Source organism: Boleophthalmus pectinirostris, unplaced genomic scaffold (assembly GCF_026225935.1).
Source record: "Boleophthalmus pectinirostris isolate CB_2022bp ecotype Guang Dong unplaced genomic scaffold, ASM2622593v1 HiC_scaffold_11, whole genome shotgun sequence".
Lineage (NCBI taxonomy): Eukaryota > Metazoa > Chordata > Actinopteri > Gobiiformes > Gobiidae > Boleophthalmus > Boleophthalmus pectinirostris.
Window position 1 is genome coordinate 11475349 of NW_026570994.1, and position 23855 is coordinate 11499203.

The following is a 23855-nucleotide window of genomic DNA, read 5'->3' on the forward strand; positions in this document are numbered from 1 at the left end:
ACCAGCCAAAAAGTGCAAAATTCACAAAAATACTATACATTTAAATATTAGGAAATATAAGGGATGGAGGGAGACACTCATTTAACACATTTTGAGACACAATGTTTTAGACTTAAAGATACCTACATGCTGGTTTAACAACATCATGAGATCTGGTGCCAGGAACTTCTCGTCCATCTTGGTCCACACACCAACAGTAAGTGGTCTCCCCATAACACTGCACAGGGCTACGAGACAGAGAGGTATGAGAATCTAATGTAAATATACTAGTATGTAAAACAAACTTAAAGGTGCACTGCGTAACATTTCTAGTGAAGCGTCTGCCGCCTGATTTCCATGGAAAATTGCTTTATCTAGAATGTTCCACAGTATTAAACCTACCTATCACAAGGGAGACAAGCAGGTTACAGCAATATGCTACATTACAAGTCAGATCTGTGTAGAGTTGCTCTTAATAAAATTTTTTGTATTTTTGAGCAATACAAACACCTGTAATGAATAAATCCTGATGGAAATGTTCAAAGTCATACCATGAAACACTCTAGACAAAGCATTAACATCTCCATGGAGACAGAAAAGTTGCACAGTGCACCTTCAATGTATTGTAAAATGCAATATGCTGTGTAATATGGTCTTGTGTGTACCTGAACTGTCCGTCTGGTTCACATTGAGGTAAATATTGTTGTGGCTCTGGTTTTCCTCCATAATGTTCAATCAAACTGGCTCTCCAGCGCTCGCACACACTCTCGGGGCGCTGAGTGGGGGCGACTGGCACTGGAAGGCAAATTTATCAGACAATTTACTTACGACACTTATATAAACATTTACTGCAAGGTTTCAAATGACACTGCAGCAGCATACGAGTCAGATGAGGCCAGGCAAAATGACAATGATTAATTTGCCATGATTAATCTTTTCTTGTTTTTTGAGTCTGTTCCACCTTGTGATGTCATGAAATGGCAATTTACAAGTTAACAGCTACCATTTATCTTGGCAATTCCTGGGCTGTAAATTATTCATATGATTCAAATATGGAGTTTAAAGACACAGAGGAGCACTTCGTTTATTACCACATGACATCACAAGGTGGAACAGAGTGTTTCCAGTTTGAGAGAAAAACTAAAAATGTAGGATTTGAGTGTTAAACGTGTGAATGAAACAAAACACAACTCCGGGTATGTTTGTGATTATAAAAACAACATGGATCAGAAAATCATATAATATGGGCCCTTTAATCACCCCAAAGTCACATAATATGGGCCCTTTAATTAATACATTAGTTGAAAGTCTATGGAATAAATAAATGGGAATTTTATATCCGGAACGTTTTGATGAAATGACACAGTGACACCGCGTACTATTCCAACTTTATAAAGGGAAACCTGCCATTTCCAGTTTACATTTCAAATAAGCAGAGCATTTGTACATTTCCTCATAAAGTTTACATGCAGCACTCATCAAAGACACTGTGGGTTTAAGTAATCGTGGAGTGGAACAGAAGTGTGCGGTTGGAGTAAGCAAGTAAGATTAAGGACTGAAACTGCAGACTTGAATGAAATGAAACTAGCCCTAAAATCTAATCAAAGCTCTTGTAGGTGGACAGTACAGGATTAACAGTGCAGTGTGCATGTCCTGTTTATGTCTGCCTGGCATGTGTGAGGTGGGCGTAACACTGTGTAGCTGCTCAGCTGTGCAGAAATGCTTGTGCTTTGTATTGGAGGGGGTTGCCAGGCTACGAAATGACCTCTTCAGATGTTTGGGGCCATCATAAACACGATTTATAGGTAGGTTTAGAGAGTAGCGAGAGGGCAAATGGGTCTTAAAGCCAGGGTGGGAAAAGCTCTTCAAAGTCATGAATATAGTTGAGTAAACCTTAAATTTAATCCTGTTAATTTCATGTTTTGTACATGTTTTTCCTTAATAGAATATTCTGAATTTTCGGTGTTAATTGTACACTAAACCATGCAAAAACTGAAATGTATACATTATATAGGTTTCCACCATTAATTCAAGAGTGTGAAAAATTAGGATCGTTAGCATAACTAAATATCATTACAAATATGATTGCAAAAAAGTCAAAAAAAATAGGGATTAGGGAGTATTTCTTCAACAATGCACAACTCTTTCAAACTGTATTTTCTAAAATCATATGTAAACTTTCCTTGACTTTTCATTTTAACCTCATGAGTGTTTATAAGGCATATAATAGTAATAAATTGTCTTATAAGAATGATTTAGTACCTGGTCTATTGCAGTCTATGGGAGGACTGCCCGGTGGAGTTCTGGTCCCTGCCCTCTCTCGTCCATTGATGTCCACACACCAGCAATGTCCAGAGGAGCCATGGCACTAAAATAAAATAAACAACAAATTATAACCATATAGCTATACATTATTATTGATACTTTCCAGAGACATCATACTGGGGGGTTTCAATATCTCCTTCTATGTGAATGAATGTTAAGCAATTAACATGGTGACACAATGCACAAGTCTAACTTGAATAATCTGGACAAAGCAATACCTGCAGTTAGCATCACACCCCCAGATAATGTTAATGAAATCAGCTGCAAAGTATCAATAATAAATAGATACACAATGAACATTCATACCTGTTTGGGGAGGTACTGTCCATCGGCATCACATTGTGGAACATAGGCCCCTATCATAGGTCGTCCCCCTGAGTTGGACTGGACACTGTCTCTGTGATATTCACAGTGAGTTTGTTCAACTGGGGAGAACACACGCGTTGTTTCAATTACAGCATGTTTTAATTAGAGCAAGTCAAACAAACTTGTATATTTGAACTAAGAGGGTTTTTTAGGACGTGGAGTTTTGTAAAAGTCTTACCAGGTTTGCTACAGTCTTTAGGGGTTACACCAGGCCCTGTCCTAGATCCAGCTTTTTCTTGTCCTGTACTGTCCACACACCAGCAATGCCCAGTGGAGCCATCGCACTGTAACACAAGGCAAAATATACATTATAACTATGGCAACTAACACATTTTACAGTAACATTTTACTTTCTAATCTTACTTGTTGGGGTATGTACTGTCCCTCTTCATCGCATTGGGGTACATAAGCTTTGAGTATGGGGTACCCCTCTGGGCTGGTGGTCTGGACACTGTCTCTATGGTGCTCACAGTAGGTTTTTGGACGTTGAGGTTGATCTGGTTTGGAGCAGTCTACTCGTGGTGATCCAGGTGAGCTCCTGGTGCCTGATCGCTCCTGTCCTGTACTGTCCACGCACCAGCAATGCCCCGTAGAACCATGGCACTGATATAATTGGGAATGGTTTATTAGAATTGTTTGGATAAATCTTACATAATTTTGTTGTTTTTTTTGTACCTGTTGAGATAAGTACTGTCCATTCTCGTCACATTGGGGGATATAGGCTCCTACCAGAGGCTGGCCCTCAGGTGTAGTGGTCTGGACACTGTCTCTGTGGTGCTCACAGTGAGTTTTAGGGCGAGTTGGTTCAACTAAAACCATATGATATTGATTCATTAATTTATATAAAACTTTACAGTACAGTTAATTATTTATTTATTATTTGGTTCAACTAGCATTATATAACATGAATGCATTGAATAAATAAAACATACAACTTTGTAAACAATATGTTTTGTTATATTTTTACGTAAGTTATATATATCCAAAGTTTACCTGGCCGATCACAGTCTACTCGTGGTGATCCAGGTGAGCTCCTGGTGCCCGGTCTCTCCTGTCCAGTGCTGTCCACACACCAACAATGTCCTGTGGACCCATGGCACTGAAAGGGACAAAAATGTTAGTTGAGAATTACTTGACATAAACAATTTATTATAAACTCTCATGTTACCTGTTGAGATAAGTACTGTCCATTCTCGTCACATTGGGGGACATAGGCTCCTACCACAGGATGGCCCTCAGGTGAAGTGGTCTGAACATTGTCTCGGTGGTGCTCACAGTGAGTTTTAGGGCGGGTTGGTTCAACTGGAATTATATTAAGTGGTAAAACAAAAAGTATTATAACACTGCAGTTTACATTTTTATGCCATTTTTAAACAAACAAAAGTGCAGTATAGTGAAAATCTTTTCTTTTACCTGGTCGGTCACAGTCTACTCGGGGTGTTCCAGGTGAGGTCCTGGTGCCTGATCGCTCCTGTCCTGTGCTATCCACACACCAGCAATGTCCCGTAGAACCATGACACTGAAAAGGGCAAGAATATTTACTTTGGGAATTTCTAGACCAATGGAAATGAAATGTAGCTATAATGATACCTGCTGAGATAAGTACTGTCCATTCTCGTCACACTGTGGGACATAGGCTCCTACCACAGGATGGCCCTCAGGTGAAGTGGTCTGGACACTGTCTCTGTGGTGCTCACAGTGAGTTTTAGGACGAGTTGGTTCAACTAAAATCAGATGATATTGATTCATTAATTTAAATAAAATTTTACAGTACATTTTATTATTTTTACGTAATGTGTGTTCAAAGTCCTTTTTTATACCTGCTTGCTCACAGTTTACTCGTGGTGTTCCAGGGGAGCTCCTGGTTCCAGGTTTCTCCTGTCCTGTGCTGTCCACACACCAGCAGTGGCCTGTAGACCCATGGCACTGAAACAGATAAAAACATTCATTTGAGAATTTCTTAACATAGAATTTTAATGTAAAATTTTTATGTTACCTGTTTAGGCAAGTACTGTCCATTTTCATCACACTGTGGGACATAGGCTCCTACCACAGGATGGCCCTCAGGTGTAGTGGTCTGCACACTGTCTCGGTGGTGCTCGCAGAGAGTTTTGGGGTGAGTGGGTTCAACTAAAACAATAAAAAATAGCACATATCAATAAAAGCCAATTTTTTTACAGTTAATAATGACGCTTAGCATAATAACACATGCATTGTTGGTTCAACTAGAATCATGACACAATCATCTATAAACAATTCAAAGTTTGTAGTTCTAATTTTGTGCTATTAAACAAAGACATCAAAAGTACACAGGAAAATATTTTTGTACCTGGTCGGTCACAGTCTACTCTTGGTGATCCAGGTGAACTCCTGGTGTCTGGTCTTTCCTGTCCTGTGCTGTCCACACACCAACAATGTCCTGTAGAACCATGGCACTGAAAAGTACAAAAAAATTAAGCCATTTCTAGATAAAAAGAAATAAAATACAAACATTTTAACATATTCTTATTACCTGTTGAGATAAGTACTGTCCATTCTCGTCACACTGTGGGACATAGGCTCCTATGGCAGGATGGCCCTCAGGTGTAGTGGTCTGTGCACTGTCTCTGTGGTGCTCACAGTGAGTTTTGGGGCGAGTGGGTTCAACTAGAATGATAAAAAAAATAGCACATATCAATAAAAGCCTACTTTTTCACAGTTAAGATAATGAAGCTTAGCATAATGACACATGCATTTTTATAAACTAACTTTATAAACTGACTCAACTGCAAACAGTATTATATTTTTTGTTATATATTAACAGTGTGAACAGATTGTCCAATAATTTTAATACTGTTTCAGTCATACCTGGCCTGTCACAATCTACAGGTGGTGAACCTGGAGGGGTCCTTGTGCCTGGTCGCTCCTGTCCAGTGCTATCCACGCACCAGCAATGCCCAGTTGACCCATGACACTGCAAAAACAAAACAAAATGTTAACTCTTAATATTTTAAAACCATAAGGATCAAAAGTTATTTTCAGAGCTAACCTGCAGAGGATTGTATTGCCCGTTACCGTCACATTGGGGTACATAGGCTCCGAGTATGGGGTACCCCTCTGGACTGGTGGTCTGGACGCTGTCTCTGTGGTGTTCACAGTGAGTTTTGGGACGTGCTGATTCATCTGGTTTGGAGCAGTCCACAGAAGACGTCCCAGGTCCTGTCCTTGTGCCTGGTCTCTCTTGTCCCAAACTGTCCACACACCAGCAATATCCAATAGAACCATGGCACTGGAGCAGACGAAGATAAACATTAGTTGAAGTTGAAGTATTGGGTGTGGGTGATAAGGCAACAAAAAAAAAAAAAGAATGCTATTTTCTCATCTATGTTATAATGTCGTTTCCTCATCAAAACATACCTGGAGTTTTTGTTTTGTATCATTCACATGTTTAACATATATTCCTGCTTATTTTTCTCTCAAACTGAAAACCCTCCACCTTGCAATGTAATTTGGTAATAAGGGAATGCTCCACTGTGTTTTTAAACTCCATACACCTTCACTAGATTCACTTGGATAATTTCAGCCCTTGAATAGCCAATCTCTACTAAACAAATGGAACACAGCATTTTGAGCTTTGGAGACAGACAGACTAATAATAAAGGATTTCTAAATTGTGTGAATGCAACAAAACAGAGCTCCGGGTATGTTTTTGATGAGGTAACAGCATTATAACATGGCTTAAAGCTCACAACAGTCAATTTAATAAAGACAAATGCGTACCTGTTGGGGAAGGTAAGCTCCATTCGCATCACATTGGGGTACATAGGCTCCAGTGATAGGGTACCCTTCTGGACTGGTGGTCTGGATACTGTCTCTGTGATGCTCACATTGAGTTTTAGGATGCTCCGGAACAACTATTTTAAAAAACAGAGAAAAAAAGTCACGCTGCTGAATAAATCAAGTCCTTGAAAATACAGTTCTTAAATTCCATTACCCCTGTTGTTTTAAAGCATGACTTTTGTTAAATAAACATCTTGAGCAGTATAAGTAATAGGAGCCCACAAATGTACTAGAGTAAACATCTCATTGGCTTTGGCTGGGGGAATGTTTATTATCCCAGTGACAGTGGTACTTATAAAGAGCACTTAGGTTCAGTCAAGCTTTTCTGCGTAAACTGTACCTGTGCGTATATGCCACAAAGGGCTACCCGCTCATATCGCATGTTTTTAAAGGCATTCCAAGGATATCACTTAATGACCCCGGCAGCGCACCACTTACAAGGTTAAACACACCGGCGTTAAACGTGCTGTCTGTTTGAGTTGTCATCCAGTTCAGGAATTAAAGGGGTCAGGGGTCAGTGTTTAGCTAGAAAGCCCTTGGAAAGCAATGACATAATGCACCTGCTGGTAAAGGTAGTGGGGCAAGCTACAAAAACAGTGAAACTGTCCCAGCTGTGGGCCAGTTAAACTTGATATCTGTATTATTTCACTAAAGAAACAAAAATGCGTTTGATATTTTTTGAAATATACCTGGTCGGTCACAGTCTACTGAGGGGGTACCAGGGGGGGTCCTAGTGCCTGGGCGCTCTTGTCCAGAGCTGTCCACACACCAGCAATGTCCAGTAGATCCATGACACTAAAAATAACACATGATTAGATGATTAAACAATTCATATATTCATGTTTTTGGTATTTGACTTAACATACCTGTTGAGGTGTGTACTGCCCATTAGCATCGCATTCAGGTACAAAAGCTCCAAGTATGGGGTACCCCTCTGGACTGGTGGTCTGGACACTGTCTCTGTGGTGCTCACAATGGGTTTTTGGACGCACTGGTCCTTCTACAAGATATTATTATTAACTTATTATATTCTGTAGATATGCTTGAGTTGAAAACGTATTAATTAAAGACTTACCTGGATGGCTACAGTTGTGAGGTGATGCCCCAGGAGGAGTCCGAGTCCCTGGTTTCTCTTGCCCAGTGCTGTCCACACACCAGCAATACCCAGTGGAACCATGACACTAAAGTTAAAATAAACATTAGACATAAAATAACAAAAAAAATAAATAAATAAAATTAGGGGTGTCAAATTATCGCGTTAATTGCGATTAATTAATTACAGTCATATTTAGCGCGTTATGTTTTTTAATCGCGTTAATCTCATTTTTAATCTCTAACTTTACTGTTTCTGTATGTGAGTTTCTTTATTATAAAACCTGTTTTTATGTGTTGTTGGGACAACAACACACACACATGCACAAACAAAAAACACATTTATACATTTTTTAATTTCGGCAATTCCACTCATTGTCGGAAACCCACACAAAACACGCGCAGTAAGGGCGACGTTTACGGCGTCAGTCGCACAATGGACGAGGTGGACCAGCCAGTAGAACAGAGGCAGCAGTGCACAGGTAAAAACGCATTCGTGTCTTGGAAATTATTCTCCCGACGTGAAATATAAAAGAAAATAACAAATATAATATCGCCTACAACTTAAATGTCACTGGTGAAAACAACCTGCATAGGCTCATGATGTCTGCACTACTGTCCTATAGTGACCTGCCACATGAGGGGACACGCACACAAACACACACAAACACAAACACACACCTTCATCATCGTCATTAACCTGACAACGCGCGGACCACGTTTCCTTTCGTAGACACTGCGCGGACACCGACGTGCTCCCGTGAGCCACGTGTGGATCGTGTTTTCTCGCGTACGCGGCGTAAACCGCGCTTCCCCCTGTGAGCCTCTAAACCAGAACTAACACCAAGACTAAAACCAGGACTAATTCAGTCCAGGACTAAACCAGGACTAAACCAGGTCTAAACCAGGACTAAACCAGGACTAAACCAGAACTAAAACCAGAACTAAAACCAGGACTAAACCAGGACTAAACCAGGACTAAACCAGAACTAACACCAGGACTAAAACCAGGATTAATCCATTCCAGGACTAAACTAGGACTAAAGTAGGACTAAAGCAGGTCTAAACCAGGACTAAAACAAGGACTAAAACCAGTGATCTCATATATAAAGCATTTCTCTATCAATAATATTTTTAATATGGTTAAGGAAAGACTGGACGTTTTATTGTCTTTAAGTAGACAAAAGTTATTATGTTCAGATTTCCTCGTCTTTGCTACTTTACAGCAAACAGTTTATTATTCATGGAGACTTGGGCTCAACAGCCAATTTGGAGAGATTTGTTAAACAATAAATGACTTTATAAAGTCACTTTTTTTGTTCTATATCAGTCTTTTGATCTGCCACAATAATGTAATAATGAATTTAAATGAAAATACCTCAAATTGAAGGCTTTTCTCAGCAATTTTTAGGTGAGATTAAAATGAGATTAATTAGATTAATTAATTACAGATCATAATTAATTAATCTCTCATTTTTTTTAATCGCATGACAGCACTAAAATAAATATGCTTAATTGTAATATTCTTACCTGTTGTGGCACATACTGTCCCTCTAGGTCACATTGAGGTACATAAACTCCAAGGATCTCGTATCCCTCTGGGCTGGTGGTCTGCACACTGTCTCTATGGTGCTCACAGTGAGTCTTAAGACGACCTGGTAAAACTTTTGGGAAATAGAAAAACATGATCATATTAAAAATTGTACATAATAATTAATTATAAATGATTCTCATCCTGTGTCATTCATTGCTTATTACAAAAGGAGCACAATGTCATTTCTGAGAGGAAAGTTCCTTATCTACATGGAAAATATTATTACATTGACTAGAATGTTCCACAGTATGGCATTAAACTTATATATCTTGCACTTACAGGTTTTTAGCTAAGAATACCTAAAAAAACATACTTTTCTAATGTGTAACTTAACCTGGTGGGACTGCCTACTTTCAACATGACAGTAGATAAGTTTAATACCACACTGTGCAACAATCAAGTCAAATCAATTCCATCTCCATGGAGACAAGCAAGTACTATACTACCAGAAACAAACAACGTAACATTTCTACTAGAGGGTCAACCACTTGCTTGTCTCCATGGAAATGTTATTGCTTTATCTAAAATATTCCACAGTATAAATTAACCTGCCATGAGGGAGACAAGCAGGTTACAACACTATGCTACATTACAAGCCAGATCTGTGTAGAGTCACCCCTATTCACAGAAGGACTCATTGCATTTGTGAGCAATAGAAACACTTGTAATGAATAAATGCTAGATGGAAATGTTTAAAGTCATACCATGGAACATTCAAAGCAAAGCATTAACATCTCCATGTTGAAAAGTGCTTAGAGGGCCCTCCACCAGAAAGGTTGCACAGTGCACAATTAAATCACTAGTTATAATGCGATTAACTCTAAATATGACATAAATGGCGATTACTTGGTTTGCTGCAGTCTGCTGGAGGTGAGCCTGGAGACGTTCTAGTTCCTGGTCTCTCCTGTCCTGTACCGTCCACACACCAACAATGCCCAGTGGATCCATGACACTGCAAAGATAACATTAAATTACATTACTCAGATTTTATTATTAGGAAAAGTAGTAGTAAGTAGTGTTTTACCTGTAGAGATATGTACTGCCCATTTGCATCACACTGTGGTACAAACACTCCAGTGATAGGGTAACCTTCAGGGCTGGTGGTCTGAACACTGTCTCTATGGTGCTCGCATTGGGTTTTATGGCGACCTGGCTCATCTAGACAAGGAAAAACACACAATAGCAGTGAAAAGATAAACCTGAGTAAATTAAAATCCACAAAAATGAATTGTTCAAGCCTACCTGGTCTACTGCAGTCGGTGGGGGAGGTCCCTGGTGGAGTTCTGGTGCCTGGCTTCTCCTGTCCACTGTTGTCCACACACCAACAATGACCAGTGGAACCATGACACTGAAATGAAAATCAGTTCTAATCAGTTTCTAATCAATTACAATCTATTTGTGTTTTTACATTACACTATTGATACTTTGCAGCTGATGTCATCAACATTCCCTAGGGGTGTGGTGCTCTGTTACTCTAGTTAGACTTTAATCTGAGCTTTGTTTTAACAGAATCTCACCATAACCAGAACTGACTTGGTTGGAACTACAACAAGTGAGCTGATTTGCGCTGTTAAACAAGAAAGATGATGACAACCTCCTGAAAATGTGCTCTTTAAATCAATTTTGTAATTTTGTTTTATGTTAGACTATCTTGAAACTTTTTGTCTGCATTGGCAAATGTGTGCAATGTGTGCATGCAACATAGAGATACATGTAGAACACCCCCAGCGTGATGTCAGTGTTAATTATTGTCATGGAAAATAATCTTTTTAAATAACAGACATCTGGTGAAGCAACAATAGACGTTTATTTAATATTTTTGCAAAGAGAGGCGGAGGACAAGCCTGTTCAATGCAGGGTTGTAACTCTGTCTGAGATAGCGTCAGACTCACAAAACATATATAGTAGTGTCTAAAATAAGTATTACCAAAAGAAAGGAAACATCTGCGTCTGTGCTGGGTCATGTTGCCCCAATATGCAAAGACAGTTACTCCCTAATATGAGGAGAGCAGCTCTCATTAAAACAGGATATAAAACACACAATGAAAACTGTGAATAACTGCGCATAGTAGCAAAACTGTGAATAGTAGCAACAGCAGTATTTTCCCATTACAGTATCAACAGATCGTACATTGATCTTGTATATACCTGTAGTGGCCTGTAGCGTCCATCGGCTTCACACTGGGGAATAAAAGCTCCAACACCATGGTCCAGTCCACTTTGTAGGTTGTCTCTATGCTGCTCACAGTGGCTCTTTGGACGCCCTGTTTGACCTATTACACATACAGTTAGTAATGCAAATAATAGATATACTCTTTTTTGTTTCAAGATGCACTGTGTAACTTTTCTGGGAAAAAGGGTCCATCACCTATTTGTTTATCTCCATGAAGATGTTAGTGCTTTGCCTGGTATGTTCCACCAAACTTGCCGATCTTGTATTTATTCGATTTGGTGTTTTTACTGTCCCCAAATCCTGATTTGCATCTTGCCCTTGTGGCATCACTGCTTGTGTCCATGGAGATTGACAAGTTGCATTACACAACTTTTCTGGTGTAGGGTCTGCCAGCTGCTTTCTTAATAAGATGTTATTGCTTTGGCTGGAATATTCCACAGTATGACTTTCCATCTAGCATTTAATCATTACGGGTGTTTCTGTTGCTCAAAATAAGTCCTTCTGTGAATGGGGTGACTCTCCACAGATGTGAATTGTAATGTAGTGTGCTCTACTCTGCTTGTCTCCCTTGTGAGAGATAGGTTTAATCTATACTGTGGACCATTTTAGACAAAGCAATAACATTTCCATGGCGACAAGCAGGTGGGGGACCGTCCACTAGAAATGTTACGCATTGTCAGAACATGTCAGGAAAAATAGAGGCAAGTAGGTGGTGGACTCAACACCTGAAAAGTTACATTAGTACACCTTTAAATTGTAGCACTAAAATGGAAAATCTACTCACCTTCTTGGCTGCATGAGAATCCGTCACCATAATACCCAGAGTGGCACTGACAGTGGAAGGTACCAAGCGAGTTCATGCATCTAGCATTGAGGTTACACGGTGAGGAACTGCACTCATCAATATCTACAACAGAAAGACAGAAAAACATAACAGACACTTGTAAAAACATTTCTAAGTCTTTGTTTGCACTGAGAAAGATGTGTAAACATTTTGTAGATGAGATGAGGAAGTTGAGAGAAAGTTCAGTTTGAGTTCAGAGCGATAGGTTAAGCCAGGACACACACATTCCACACAAATACAAGGTGTCACTACTCTATTCGTCTTCACGCTGAGTTCTTTTCTGTTTAATCTCCCCCATTCATTCTCACATCAGTCCTCTTCACCTATTTTTTTCCTCCTGTTCTCCTATCCTCCATCTGCTCAGTGCTTCCTAGACTTCTTGTGTAACTGTGTAAACCTTAACCCCCTCTGACAGTTAACGTGGGGTCGTTGTGATTCAAATGGACATGGACTGAATTTCTTGCTATGCTGTTTCTGGACACAACCTCTCATTCAACGTTTACTACTTTCTACATTAAGATACGAAATATAAGAGGTACGACATTTGGAATTATATAGTAAAAAAAAAGTTAAATAACTAAATATTTTTTGACAAAGCAAAAAGTATGTATATATGTAGAAAGTTGTAAAAATAAGAACACTGAAAGAGATGATGTGTCCAGACTTTTAACTGGTAGTGTATATAAGTAGTTATTGCAACACATGAATGAATGAACTTGATAGATGCAAAGAAGTTTGTGATTTTGAAGGTAGTGACTAATAATATAATATAAATACATACGTTTTAGAACATTTCCAGTTGCAAACGTTGCTTTACTATTCCATATACTGGTATTATTCCTTAGCTATTCACATTTGGTGGTAATGTATATTATTTTTGTTATTTGAAAGTATTATATGCTAAATTGCCATATGTAGTGATGGGAAAAGATAAGCATAATAAGATAAGCTTAACCTATGGCTTTTTGGTCTTGTATTTGATTTGATTTAACTGAGGGAGACAACCTGTTTTAATTTTGTTGAGCAAATAAACAACTTCTGTAGCCTATTGGAAGTGAGGCTACCAATCTGAGACTAAGGTCCCTCTAATCACCACCACTCACTCATTCATCAGTTTCATACATGGGCACAACAACAATCACTGGTTGTTGTTGAACTGGTAACCTTTGCGATTGGGCATGAATTCTCAACCACTGAGAGTCTATAACTATCTCTGTTGATATTTCGGACTATGACTTTACACAAGGTTGTTTGAAATGACAGCTGTTCTTACCCACACACGTGCGTCCATCAAAGCCAAACTCATATCCAGTTTGGCACTGACAGCGGTGGCTCCCAGGCAGGTTCACGCACTGAGCATGTGCACCACAGGAACTCGCACTCTCCACGCACTCGTCTATGTCTGAAGAGGCGGAGGAGAGGGAAGACATTACACTTTATGAACAAACAGACACAAATCACAAAAAGTAGAAGTTTTTAAAGGTCCTATATTGTGCAAAATTTAAGCCTTGTTAAAATGTTGTTACTTCCTCAAAAACATACCTGGAATTTTGTTTTGTTTGAGTAATTCTGGTCTCTCTCATACATCAGAAAACAGCTCAATATGGGTCCTTTAATGTTTATAAGGAATAATTACATCAATGTTTTTACACGCTAAGTAGGACACATGAAGTATGACAGAACAGCTATGGGAACTCTAGGCTGTGGGTTTTATAGAGCTGTCTGTTGGGCTAATGACAGGGCAACCACTTACTCAAACCTCCTGTGTGTCTGCGCTAACAAAACCGTCCACCTGAGAATGGCAGGGTGGTAAAAAGAGAGAGGAGAGGAGAGAAGAGGGCTATGAGTTAAAAGAATGTAGGTAACAGAGAGAGAGGAGAGAGAGGATGAGTCCTTCTGCCTAACCTGTACTTGACCTTGGGCTCTGAGTGGACATATGCTGATGAAACACAGACACGCTGCCTTGAACTGTCTCTAACTCTGTCTGCATGTGTGTGTGCTTGTGTGTGTGTGTGCATAATCAAGGGGCCCATAAAACTTTAAACTCAGAGGACGACCATCGCTAAGCCTCTTACAGTGAGAAATTACCACAATGACAGATGAAGGTCCATATTATTTCATCTTCTACTTCATATCTCCTGTACAGGTTTACCAAGTCAGTTTCAAATTTTGAAACACATACAGGAATAAAATATATCAAAGAGTAAAACTAACAGCTGTGTGATGATGCTACATCATTGATAGCGAAATGTTGGCTTCTAAAAGTCCATCTGTTAAAGTTTTACTCTTTATCCAGTCAGAAAGTAGAATGTGCTCCTCACTTTGGGTTGACAGATCCTACAACTAAAACCAATTAGCAAAATTTATTCAATTACAGGTGTATCTATCTTTATATCTCAAAAATATGTAGAAAAACAGGATTTCTAACTGTGACTGGCATTGTTTTTCCACAGATCTGACCTGAAACTTGGTCTGGTATGGTGTCCAAGAAGGTAGAAAAGTTTAGTACCATATTGGGAAACATTGCAGACAAAGCAATAATATCTCCATGATACCAGATACATGTTATAACTTGTATTTTATCATACCATAGCAGTTGCGTCCATCTCCGGTGTATCCTGTGGCACATTTACATTCAAAGGTCAGGCCCTCCTGTGGTATACACTGGGCAGTGGTGTCGCAGTCATGGGTCCCAGTATAGCATGGGTTCACTTGGTCTGGTCCACTCGGCTCCACTATGCAAAAATAAATCAAGATAGTGTGTTATAGCAGTCATACAGACATATATACAGTTGAACTTGACTTTCCGCCATCTCATCTCTTTGACACTGTGTAGCTTTTAAGTTGTAGCAATGTAAACTATCAGCGAACCAAAACTCGTAACTTCTTGGTTTACATAATTTAATCCAGTCAAAGCAAACCATGAAGGACCCAAGTTGAGTCAATAAATCTTACTGAAACTTTGGCCCAAAACACACACAAATGCGGCAAATGAATAGTGTCTGGAGTGTCTGAATGTAGATTAATAGAGATCAGGGTTATTGGATGTTAAAAGTACCATGATTACAATGCAATGATTAGAGGGTAGCTTAACCAAATACACATGTAAAAATCACTGCAGACAAATTCCCGGAGGATGGTTTCCTCTGAGGAAGTGACTGCCTCCATGTTCCCAATATTCACCATATGGACAGGGTTAGACTCACGTATACATGGGAGAGTATACTAGTATTATAGACAACATGGAGAGAGAGGATGTGGTACGTGCTTTCTCATACCACTACAAAAGAATGTCTTCAAAACTAAGAAAAACAGTTAATTTTAACACAAGCTTACATATTTGTTATTGCTTTCTAGGAATTTTGCTTTGTGAAGATGCACAAGTCCCACCAGATGTGGTAATAATAACTCATAAGTAAGACAGGGTACCAGATATGTTTGTGGTATTGAAAAAAAAGAAAGGTACCATACCACTAGAAAAGAAAGGTATCAAGAAAAAAAATAGGAATCTTTATACCAAGTTTATTTACCATAAAATGTAAGGTGTCCCAGCCTAATTAAATGAGAAAAACTCACTCAAGCTACTAAAACAGAACTAAACTGGGATCAACCAAGACCAAACCAGGACAGACTGCTTAACTGCTTCTGACTCTATGGTTAGGAAATGTCAGTACAATGAAAACAAATGCAATAAGCCCCTAGGAACACTCAAAAATGATTGCTGCGTAATTTTGTACACATTTACATTATGATTTTCAGGGTACATGTTAGACGTCTGGACCACAAACCACCGACTAAAGTAACGTGTCTTTCTTTACCGTTGAGAACATCCCACGCTATAGACAACACAAGCTTACACCTAAACAAAATCAGACGCAGCTCGCTTCCATCTCCCTGGGCCAGAGACCAATTTTGGCTCATTATCAAAGCGAAGGAGGCTCTTTCAACGTCCCGAATGTGGCTGAGAAGACAGGCAGATGAGAGGGCTGGCCGCACATGGATGGGAGAGTAGACTGAGGAGTAATTAAAGAGAGAGGGAGGGAGGGGGAGGGGGAGCATCAAAGTGGTGAGTGCAGTTTTCCACCTGCTGCTCTTTACTAAGGGCCTCCATGCACCGGGCTGTGTCATTATGGACAAGGTATAGGCCGGTCCTTATAATGTCTGACCTGAGAGTGCCTAATGGTCCATCATCACTGACTTTTACTGACTCAAATGATATGACATTACAGAGGAAACAGGCTAGGATCTGGCCTGCAGTTTCATGCTAACACTTTGTGGTTTTGAGGTCACAAATGGAAGGCATAGTAATAATATTTTACTGCATTTCTCTGGAGCTAACACAAAACTACTGTAGGGATTTAGAGGCAGAACAGCTTGTCATGTTTTATTGTGTCCAAATAATTTAAGAAATGTAGTTTTCATTCCAAAATATTAAGACATGTAGTAGCCCAGGCACATTCCAACACAACTCCATCATTTTGATATGTAGAGCTGTTCTGCAGCTGATTCTCATGACATCAGTGGGCAGCCATTCTGCCCGGAGACCCCCCTCTGTTAAAGATCTGTCATTGGCCAGGATATTATTCCCAGAAAGTGTAAGAGGCCTGAACAGAAACACACGCTCACATTGTCCCGATGGCACATACACTGCACTTAAGCTGTGTTTACAAAACCTCTGATCCCTCAAAGCTCTTCCAGCTGTGCTCTGTTGTATCTGTGTGTGCACCATCATGTGTAAGATGTGTCATCATAACCTTTTTAATCAACGTGTTGATGTTTAAATGACAGAAACTTGGCCCAGTGCCTCAGTGACGCTCACACAGGCTTTTCTGCTGCCATCTCTCACTGCCACAGTCTTCTGCTTTTCATCACAGCTCTGAGGTTAGACACCACTATGGTGCTGATAGAGGGAAAACATCACACGTTTGACTGCAATTTGTTACCTCCGATTTTCAGAGGAAAATACCAGGATATGGTCACTGTTCTTCTCTTTTGAAATCACGTTCACAAAATAGTAAAAACAGAATTAGGATGCCTGATGAGCAATTTACTTGGTGTAGTTTTTAAGAGGAAGAAGATACTCTAATAAAACACCTCCATGAAACAAAATCACAAAAAGTAACTATGTGCAATTGGAATATTGGCTGCTAAATCTGCTCTTAAGTCTTGGCTTAAGTCTTGGCTCTCTAAGAATCTACTGTCATTGTAGTATCACTATCTGTATCACAGGTGACATTAACCAGACATGAGGAGGAGTGGTGATTGTGAAAGTTTATAAAGTCAATGTCTTGAATCATTTGTGTTTAAAGAGCAGCTCTGACCAACTCTGCATCAGTTTTTGACTGTGGTTTATCTGCTGCATTGAAACAATTACTCACTGGTCTGGTGGCTGCTGAGGTCTAACGCAGAAAACCTCACGACACTTACAAACAGACAAGGCTAATTCAAACTGTCACTCACACACCATGTTCCTATCTAGGATCACAGTTAGACCAGACATCATTCCCTCATCCCTGACCCCAGCTTAAAACACTTAAATTTCATCCCACGTATTTCCAACATGTGTCCAGGACTTACTCAACAGCCATTATGCAATATCAGATGTATTGCCTTTTACATCTTTACACAGCGTTTTCATCTGAGCTGTTACACTTATGAAAGACACATGCTCCACTTTAGAGTTGGCGCACTTTTTAGTTTTTATGTTCACTTCACACTGGGCATGTTTAAATAACTGCTGGAACAAAGTCAAGATGTCATAAAAAGGCAATTATTATTTATTCACCATCAAAGTGATTTAGAAGTATAAGCTATGGCAAACTTTATCTTAAAGAAAGGAACTTAAAGGAAGGGCTGAATGACTTGAAAAATAATGTATTTTTCTATAAATTTCTGACAATAGATTACCAAAATATAGTTCCTAAAATAATTTGCTGACCGTGCGCTTGTTAAATGCTATCACGTGCACTTTGAAACATGTTTGTAGATGGCTAAAAAAAGGGTTGGTAGGTTTCATACATAGTGAGACCCCAAAGAGAGACATAATCCCGCTCTCAACATAAAAGCGCTTTAAGTACCTTGAACTCAGAAAAGTGCAATATAAAAAAGTGACCATTGACCACTGACCATAATATTTTATTTCTTCCACAGGACATCTTACTTTATATTACCTTATATTCCCTTTTTAGTTTCTAAATGTTATTGCTTTGCTTGGATGGTTCCACAGTATGGCATTCTTTATCTATCATCATTATCTATCTCCCTGCCGACTCACAGTTAGAATTTAAGTTTTTTTCAATAGATTTTTTAAAGCAATAAAAGCACCCATAACTGAATATGGGCAAGTTTAATGCTACACTGTGGAACATTCTAGGCAATACAATGACATCTTCACCATCACAAGAAAAGTTACATACTACATCTATAATCAAATCCAATAAATATGAATAATAGTAGACATAAAGCTCACCTCCCACGGCGCTGATCTTGTTGGTGATGGCGTATCTCAGGATGCGCTCCTCCTTCACATACATCATGAAGACTCTCTCCATGGTGATCTGCAGCGTCTCCAGGGTGGGCCGGGTGTCATGTCGACAGTCTCGGAACGTGATGTTCTGCTTGAGCTGGAAGGAGAATGACTCGGAGCCCCTGTCCGCCGAAACAACACTGAACTCACGCACAGATGTGGAGGTGGCCACTATGGGCAAACAAAAGACAAGACAAAAACATTATTGTTGGTTTTATATATAAGTCTATACCGAGGCTAATGCAAGGAATATTACCAAAATGTAATAACATTAATTGGTGCAAATTTTTAGACATCCAGGAATAAGCCACTATCAGTGAAAAACAAGTCAAAAAACAACTGGATTTAGATTTTTTAAGCCAATGTTTTGCTACCAACCAGATAGCTCTGATGAAGCTATCTGGTTTTCACAGTACAGTGTCAGTAGATATTGGCTATGATTAAAGTGTTAATGGTCGCGCTTCCGGTTCCATGGATTGTTTCAAATTGACTTTACATTTAAAGATTGATGCCCCTCTATCTGCTGCAGTGAGCCTCATCATTTTGGTCTTGGACACATTAACGTGCTCTACATGATTCTGGTATTTTTATTTTGCTATTTTGACAGTAAATAAATTCCTAATACTGAACTAGGCTCCAAATTCGCTCCTATAACTGAGAGCCTTGTGAGCTTCATTTGGCTGGAGCCAAACGCTATGGGGGACATCACACTCCCTTAGTCCACTTCTTGACACAGTCTATGGTCTAAACTTATTAAAGTCACTAAATTAAAGGACTAAACCAGTATTAAACTAACTCCAAATACAATACAAATAAAACTCAGAATAGCTAAAACATTAAGTGATATCATAGCATTTTGTAATATTTGAACTTTTTCACTTATAACTTACCAGATGGATAGTACTGGTAGATCTCCTTGAATGGATCCATGGTCACCTCTGCTCCAGAAGGGATGGAGGGCACGTTGCCATTGACGACAGTATCCACGGTGATGTGATTCTGGTCATCAAGGCCCCGCCCCGTTTGAATGATTGACAAGCGCTCATTGCCCGGATAGAAGACAACCTCAGCGTGACGGGTGAACTCCGCCCCTGGCATAAAGCAATTAGCCAATCAGAAACCAGAGCTGGTGAAATCATATGAAACAGTCTATTTTGTTTATTTTCTTTGCAGGTTTTTGAACGCAGGCCAAAAGCAAGTTAAACTGTCCTGTCTACTACATCTGTACATTGCAGACACACAAAGTTGTACACATACAAAACCAGCTGTTTCCTATTAGCAGAGGGGAGGTGGAAGCCTGATATCACATCACATCCCTGGAGACAATACAGCTGGCTGGGAGAGCGCAGGGACACACAAAAACCACAAATACACACATTCAAATGCACACAAATTCACTATTGAGGAGTTCCCTGCTTAGTCCACTACAGATGTGCTCCGAAGCTATGTTCAACTTTGTTATTGACATTGGCATCCCAGTCCTGTCTTATCTTAGGTCATGACAGTAAAAAGTACAATCCTTACACAGAAAGGTTGTAACACTACTTCCTTCTAGGGTTGTCAGAAGCATTGTAAATCAGATACTAAAAGAGACTAAAACTAGAATTGAAACTAGATACTGATTTGAGCAGGTATAGATACTAAAAAAAGTCACATTTACAGGACAGAAATGAACCTTTTCCTGAATAGATTTAGAATGATCTTGCACTAAATGAGAACAAATATAAGATCACTAGTATACGCCCTATACCTGGACAGCTGAGGGATATAAAGCCACATGGTGATGTAAAACAAAGTACTATGACTTAATGTTGAAAATTACATTGAAATTGGGTTTGAAATTTTTGTATCGTGACAATACCACTTCCTACAATGTAAGCAGCAACATATTCTGACTCTGAAGCAATTTGATGGTATAAATGTTATATAGAATCTAACATTGTATTGTGCTAAAATGTGTTCCCAGGTCACTTTTCATGTAAAATCTAAGTTGTACCTGTGATTTTGAATCCAGCTTGGCTATTGGGCAGTTCAAGAGCAAAAAGCCATCCAAACAGTTCTCCAATGGGTGAAGCAGGCATCAGAGCCCATCCTATTGAATCAGGGACCTATAGCAAACAGAGAATATTTTACAAATTCAGAATATTTTTGAATAATTTGAATAAATGTATTTTTGTACTATGGTAGTGATAATAGTAAGAGTAGTAGTAGAAGTAAGAGTAGTAGTAGAAGTTGTAGTAACAGAGTGAATGAATAGAATAGAACAAGAATAGTAGTAACAACAACAGTAGTAGTAGCAGTAGTAAGTACATTCAATGAACAGAACAGAACTTGTAGAAATAAGAAGAATGCTAGTAGTTAGAGTGATAGTAATAGTAGGACTAATGATTACTAGTGGAAGTAATAATGTATTAATAGAAGTAGTAGTGTTAGGATTTGGTTTTTGTTCTCTCCCCCTCCCTTTTTGTTGCAGGGCTTGAGTGTGGCAGGGGGCGTGGCTGGCTTCTTCCGGAGCAGATGAGACACACCTGCAATCAATTCCTTCATCAGCCTCTGTATTTAGCCCTGGTCTTCTCACCACCACTTCGCCAGATAATTCTGTCCTGTTCGGTAGAGTTCTATCAGGCTCTTGGATATATACCCGTTTTGCTTGTTGTTTGTCTTGGATTTACCTGCTCCTGTTTTCACCCAGGTGTCTCCGTGGTTGTCTGCCGTTGCCTCCGGAGAAGCCGGCCAGCTCCCTGCCTCCTTAGCCAGCCTTCCGTTTGTAAAATAAACTGTTTAAAACTTGACTGAGTCCTGGCTCTGCTTTGGGGTCCCTCTTGCCAAACCTTAACAAGTAGTAGTAGTAGTAGTAGTAAAACGAGGAAAATCAATGAACAGAAAAAAACTTTTGGAAGCAATAGGAGAAATCATAATAGTAGTAGTAGAAGTATTAGCAGTAGTAGTAGTAATAATAGAAAGAGTAGTGGTATTAAAAGTAGTATCAACAGAGAGAATTAGAAATAATTGAAGAATAATTAAGTAATAGTAGAAGTAGTATTAGTAGTAGTAGGAGTAGTAATAGTAATAGTAGTAGGACTAATACCTTGCTTATGGCGGTGTATGCTCTGCCATCACCCACAACGATATAAGCATGAAGGTCAACATGGTCCAGCAGCACGGGAGTGGAGCCGACCGTGATTGTACCGCTCACCTTTCCACTCACACGCTGGGGGGCACCTGTTGCCATGGGAAACAAAGTCATATTTAATACATAAACAGGTTAAGTTGATGAATGTATGTTTCAGGCTCAGGTCTACGGGGGTGCAAAAGACTGCATTGCAGTCTCAGTTAAGATGTTAGCACCCTTATTCCAGGTGCCTAAAATAGGTGATTTGATCAGGCCAAGTTAAGGCCAATTTACGGTCCAGCGTCAAATCGTCTGCGTCACAACGCAGAGAGTCTGCGTCGATGCGTACCCCCTACGCAGAGCCTCTGCGTCGACCGACGTGCACCTCCGAAATTTTCTAACTACGCGTCAAAACGACGCAGACAGCAGGGGAAGCGATGCAGACGATAAGAGCTGTGATTGGTCCTCTGTACCACCGCTCTGTATACATTTCCTGTCGGCTTTTCTTTCTTTCAGTATACATTGAGAAATAATGTGTTTAATGCAGCTTTGCGCATATATGTTTACGTTTTACAGAAATTTAAAACCGCATGGCTAACTTGCATAAACAAAGCGCTCATAAAACAGCTTGCTCCTGGTACGCGGTCAGCTTCTCTCGGACTTAAAAAGGAACGACTCAGTGGAATATGAGTGTTCTTTCTGTGACAGAGGGATATTGTACTAATGGTGTGTCTGTTCTGTGCTTTTATCGCGTTAGAGCTGGTTCATGTTAAACTTTTCAGAGATTATACATCTGCACGTCTGCGGGTCATACACACAGACTGTATATATGAATGGACAGATATCGTTGCCCCCTAGCGTTTTGGCAGTGAATTACTTTGCGGTGCAGAGACCTCGACGCAGATCCATAAATCTAAAACGACGGCAACAAGGCGACAGCGGCAGTGCACGTTGAGTTGACGCAGAACTATACTTCACCCTTTACAGGTCAGATCTTTGGAGAGGCAAGCCCTGTCACTATAAGAATGCATGTTACTCAAGGTATTTTTTGAGCAATAAAAACATGTAATTTAATAAAATAAAATGCATTCTCAGTCAGTTTGGTCTGCACTCAGGCCTAGTATGTTTATAATAAAATAATTCTAAAGAAATCTTACCATCAGGAAGACATTGGCGTCCATTTCCATAGAAACCAGACTTGCAGTGACAACAGAAACCAGTGTCATAGTCGGAGCAGATGGCGTTCTGGGAACATTGTTGTTGAAATCTGTTGGGAAAAAGTCAGTAAACAGTTAAACAAGTTTCAGATTATTAAAAGGTTAGTCATAGATAGTCAGCTCCAGATGACCTGAAGTGATGACAAACCACTATTTCTGTGGTAATGAGTACATTTCTATTGCACAGGCCTAAAATGTTACCTTTTTTGTTGTATGTTGGGAAAAGGCTAGTAAAATATGTTTTTAAAGGTACTGCTAACACGTTAATTAAGTCATACTCATACTCTGCTCCAAATTAACTTCACTCGACTAATCACAGCAAACTGTACTTCCAGAGCCTACTGTCTAGCACCAGCCATATTAAAATTATGAATAAACTTACCTCGCACATGTTTCCTTATTCTCAGTGGTGTACTGAATCACTGTAATGTCAACAGAACGGTAAGATTTAGTTTAATGATGACAAGTGCAAAAAGATATACATAACATGAGTTTGTCAGTTTTTCTTTTTAAAAAGGATGTGACCATGTATGGAAACACTGACAAGTAAGTAAGTCAAGTTAAAGGATTAAAAGGACATAAACAAAGACTTAAACTGTTTAAAGCTTGAGAACAGATATGGATGGAAACCAGCTGTTCTTCTATGGGAATCCCCTCCAAAGATACACATGAAATCCAGTTGTGTAACATAAAGATGGCATTGAGTGAGATAGACACTGTAAGCCTGAGTAAGATTGTCATATCCCAAATATTTATCAAAACTAGATGCTGATCAGTACCTGTACTATAGGAAATCACATAGACAGGA

The 23855-nt window shown here is 39.5% G+C and overlaps 1 protein-coding gene across 1 annotated transcript in view; it reads right to left on the reverse strand.

The window, feature by feature from the left end:
* The window catches only part of nid2a (nidogen 2a (osteonidogen)), a 50272-nt gene that overhangs the window by 11404 nt on the left and 15013 nt on the right, over positions 1-23855 (reverse strand). Inside the window, exons 9-43 of the mRNA XM_055163163.1 lie at positions 23430-23469; positions 22988-23097; positions 21807-21940; positions 20715-20826; positions 19609-19809; positions 18662-18889; positions 14781-14927; positions 13466-13594; positions 12133-12255; positions 11324-11448; positions 10418-10523; positions 10200-10333; positions 10022-10127; positions 9112-9245; positions 7565-7670; positions 7356-7489; positions 7179-7284; positions 6430-6563; positions 5699-5938; positions 5518-5623; positions 5183-5316; positions 5000-5105; positions 4667-4800; positions 4491-4596; positions 4261-4394; positions 4084-4189; positions 3839-3972; positions 3664-3769; positions 3346-3479; positions 3034-3273; positions 2849-2954; positions 2611-2729; positions 2242-2347; positions 645-774; positions 127-227 (exon numbers count right to left, since the gene is read on the reverse strand). Of these exons, the coding sequence (XP_055019138.1) occupies positions 127-227; positions 645-774; positions 2242-2347; positions 2611-2729; positions 2849-2954; positions 3034-3273; positions 3346-3479; positions 3664-3769; positions 3839-3972; positions 4084-4189; positions 4261-4394; positions 4491-4596; positions 4667-4800; positions 5000-5105; positions 5183-5316; positions 5518-5623; positions 5699-5938; positions 6430-6563; positions 7179-7284; positions 7356-7489; positions 7565-7670; positions 9112-9245; positions 10022-10127; positions 10200-10333; positions 10418-10523; positions 11324-11448; positions 12133-12255; positions 13466-13594; positions 14781-14927; positions 18662-18889; positions 19609-19809; positions 20715-20826; positions 21807-21940; positions 22988-23097; positions 23430-23469 (4551 nt within the window). The remainder of the gene's footprint in view (positions 1-126; positions 228-644; positions 775-2241; positions 2348-2610; positions 2730-2848; positions 2955-3033; positions 3274-3345; positions 3480-3663; positions 3770-3838; positions 3973-4083; positions 4190-4260; positions 4395-4490; positions 4597-4666; positions 4801-4999; positions 5106-5182; positions 5317-5517; positions 5624-5698; positions 5939-6429; positions 6564-7178; positions 7285-7355; positions 7490-7564; positions 7671-9111; positions 9246-10021; positions 10128-10199; positions 10334-10417; positions 10524-11323; positions 11449-12132; positions 12256-13465; positions 13595-14780; positions 14928-18661; positions 18890-19608; positions 19810-20714; positions 20827-21806; positions 21941-22987; positions 23098-23429; positions 23470-23855) is intronic.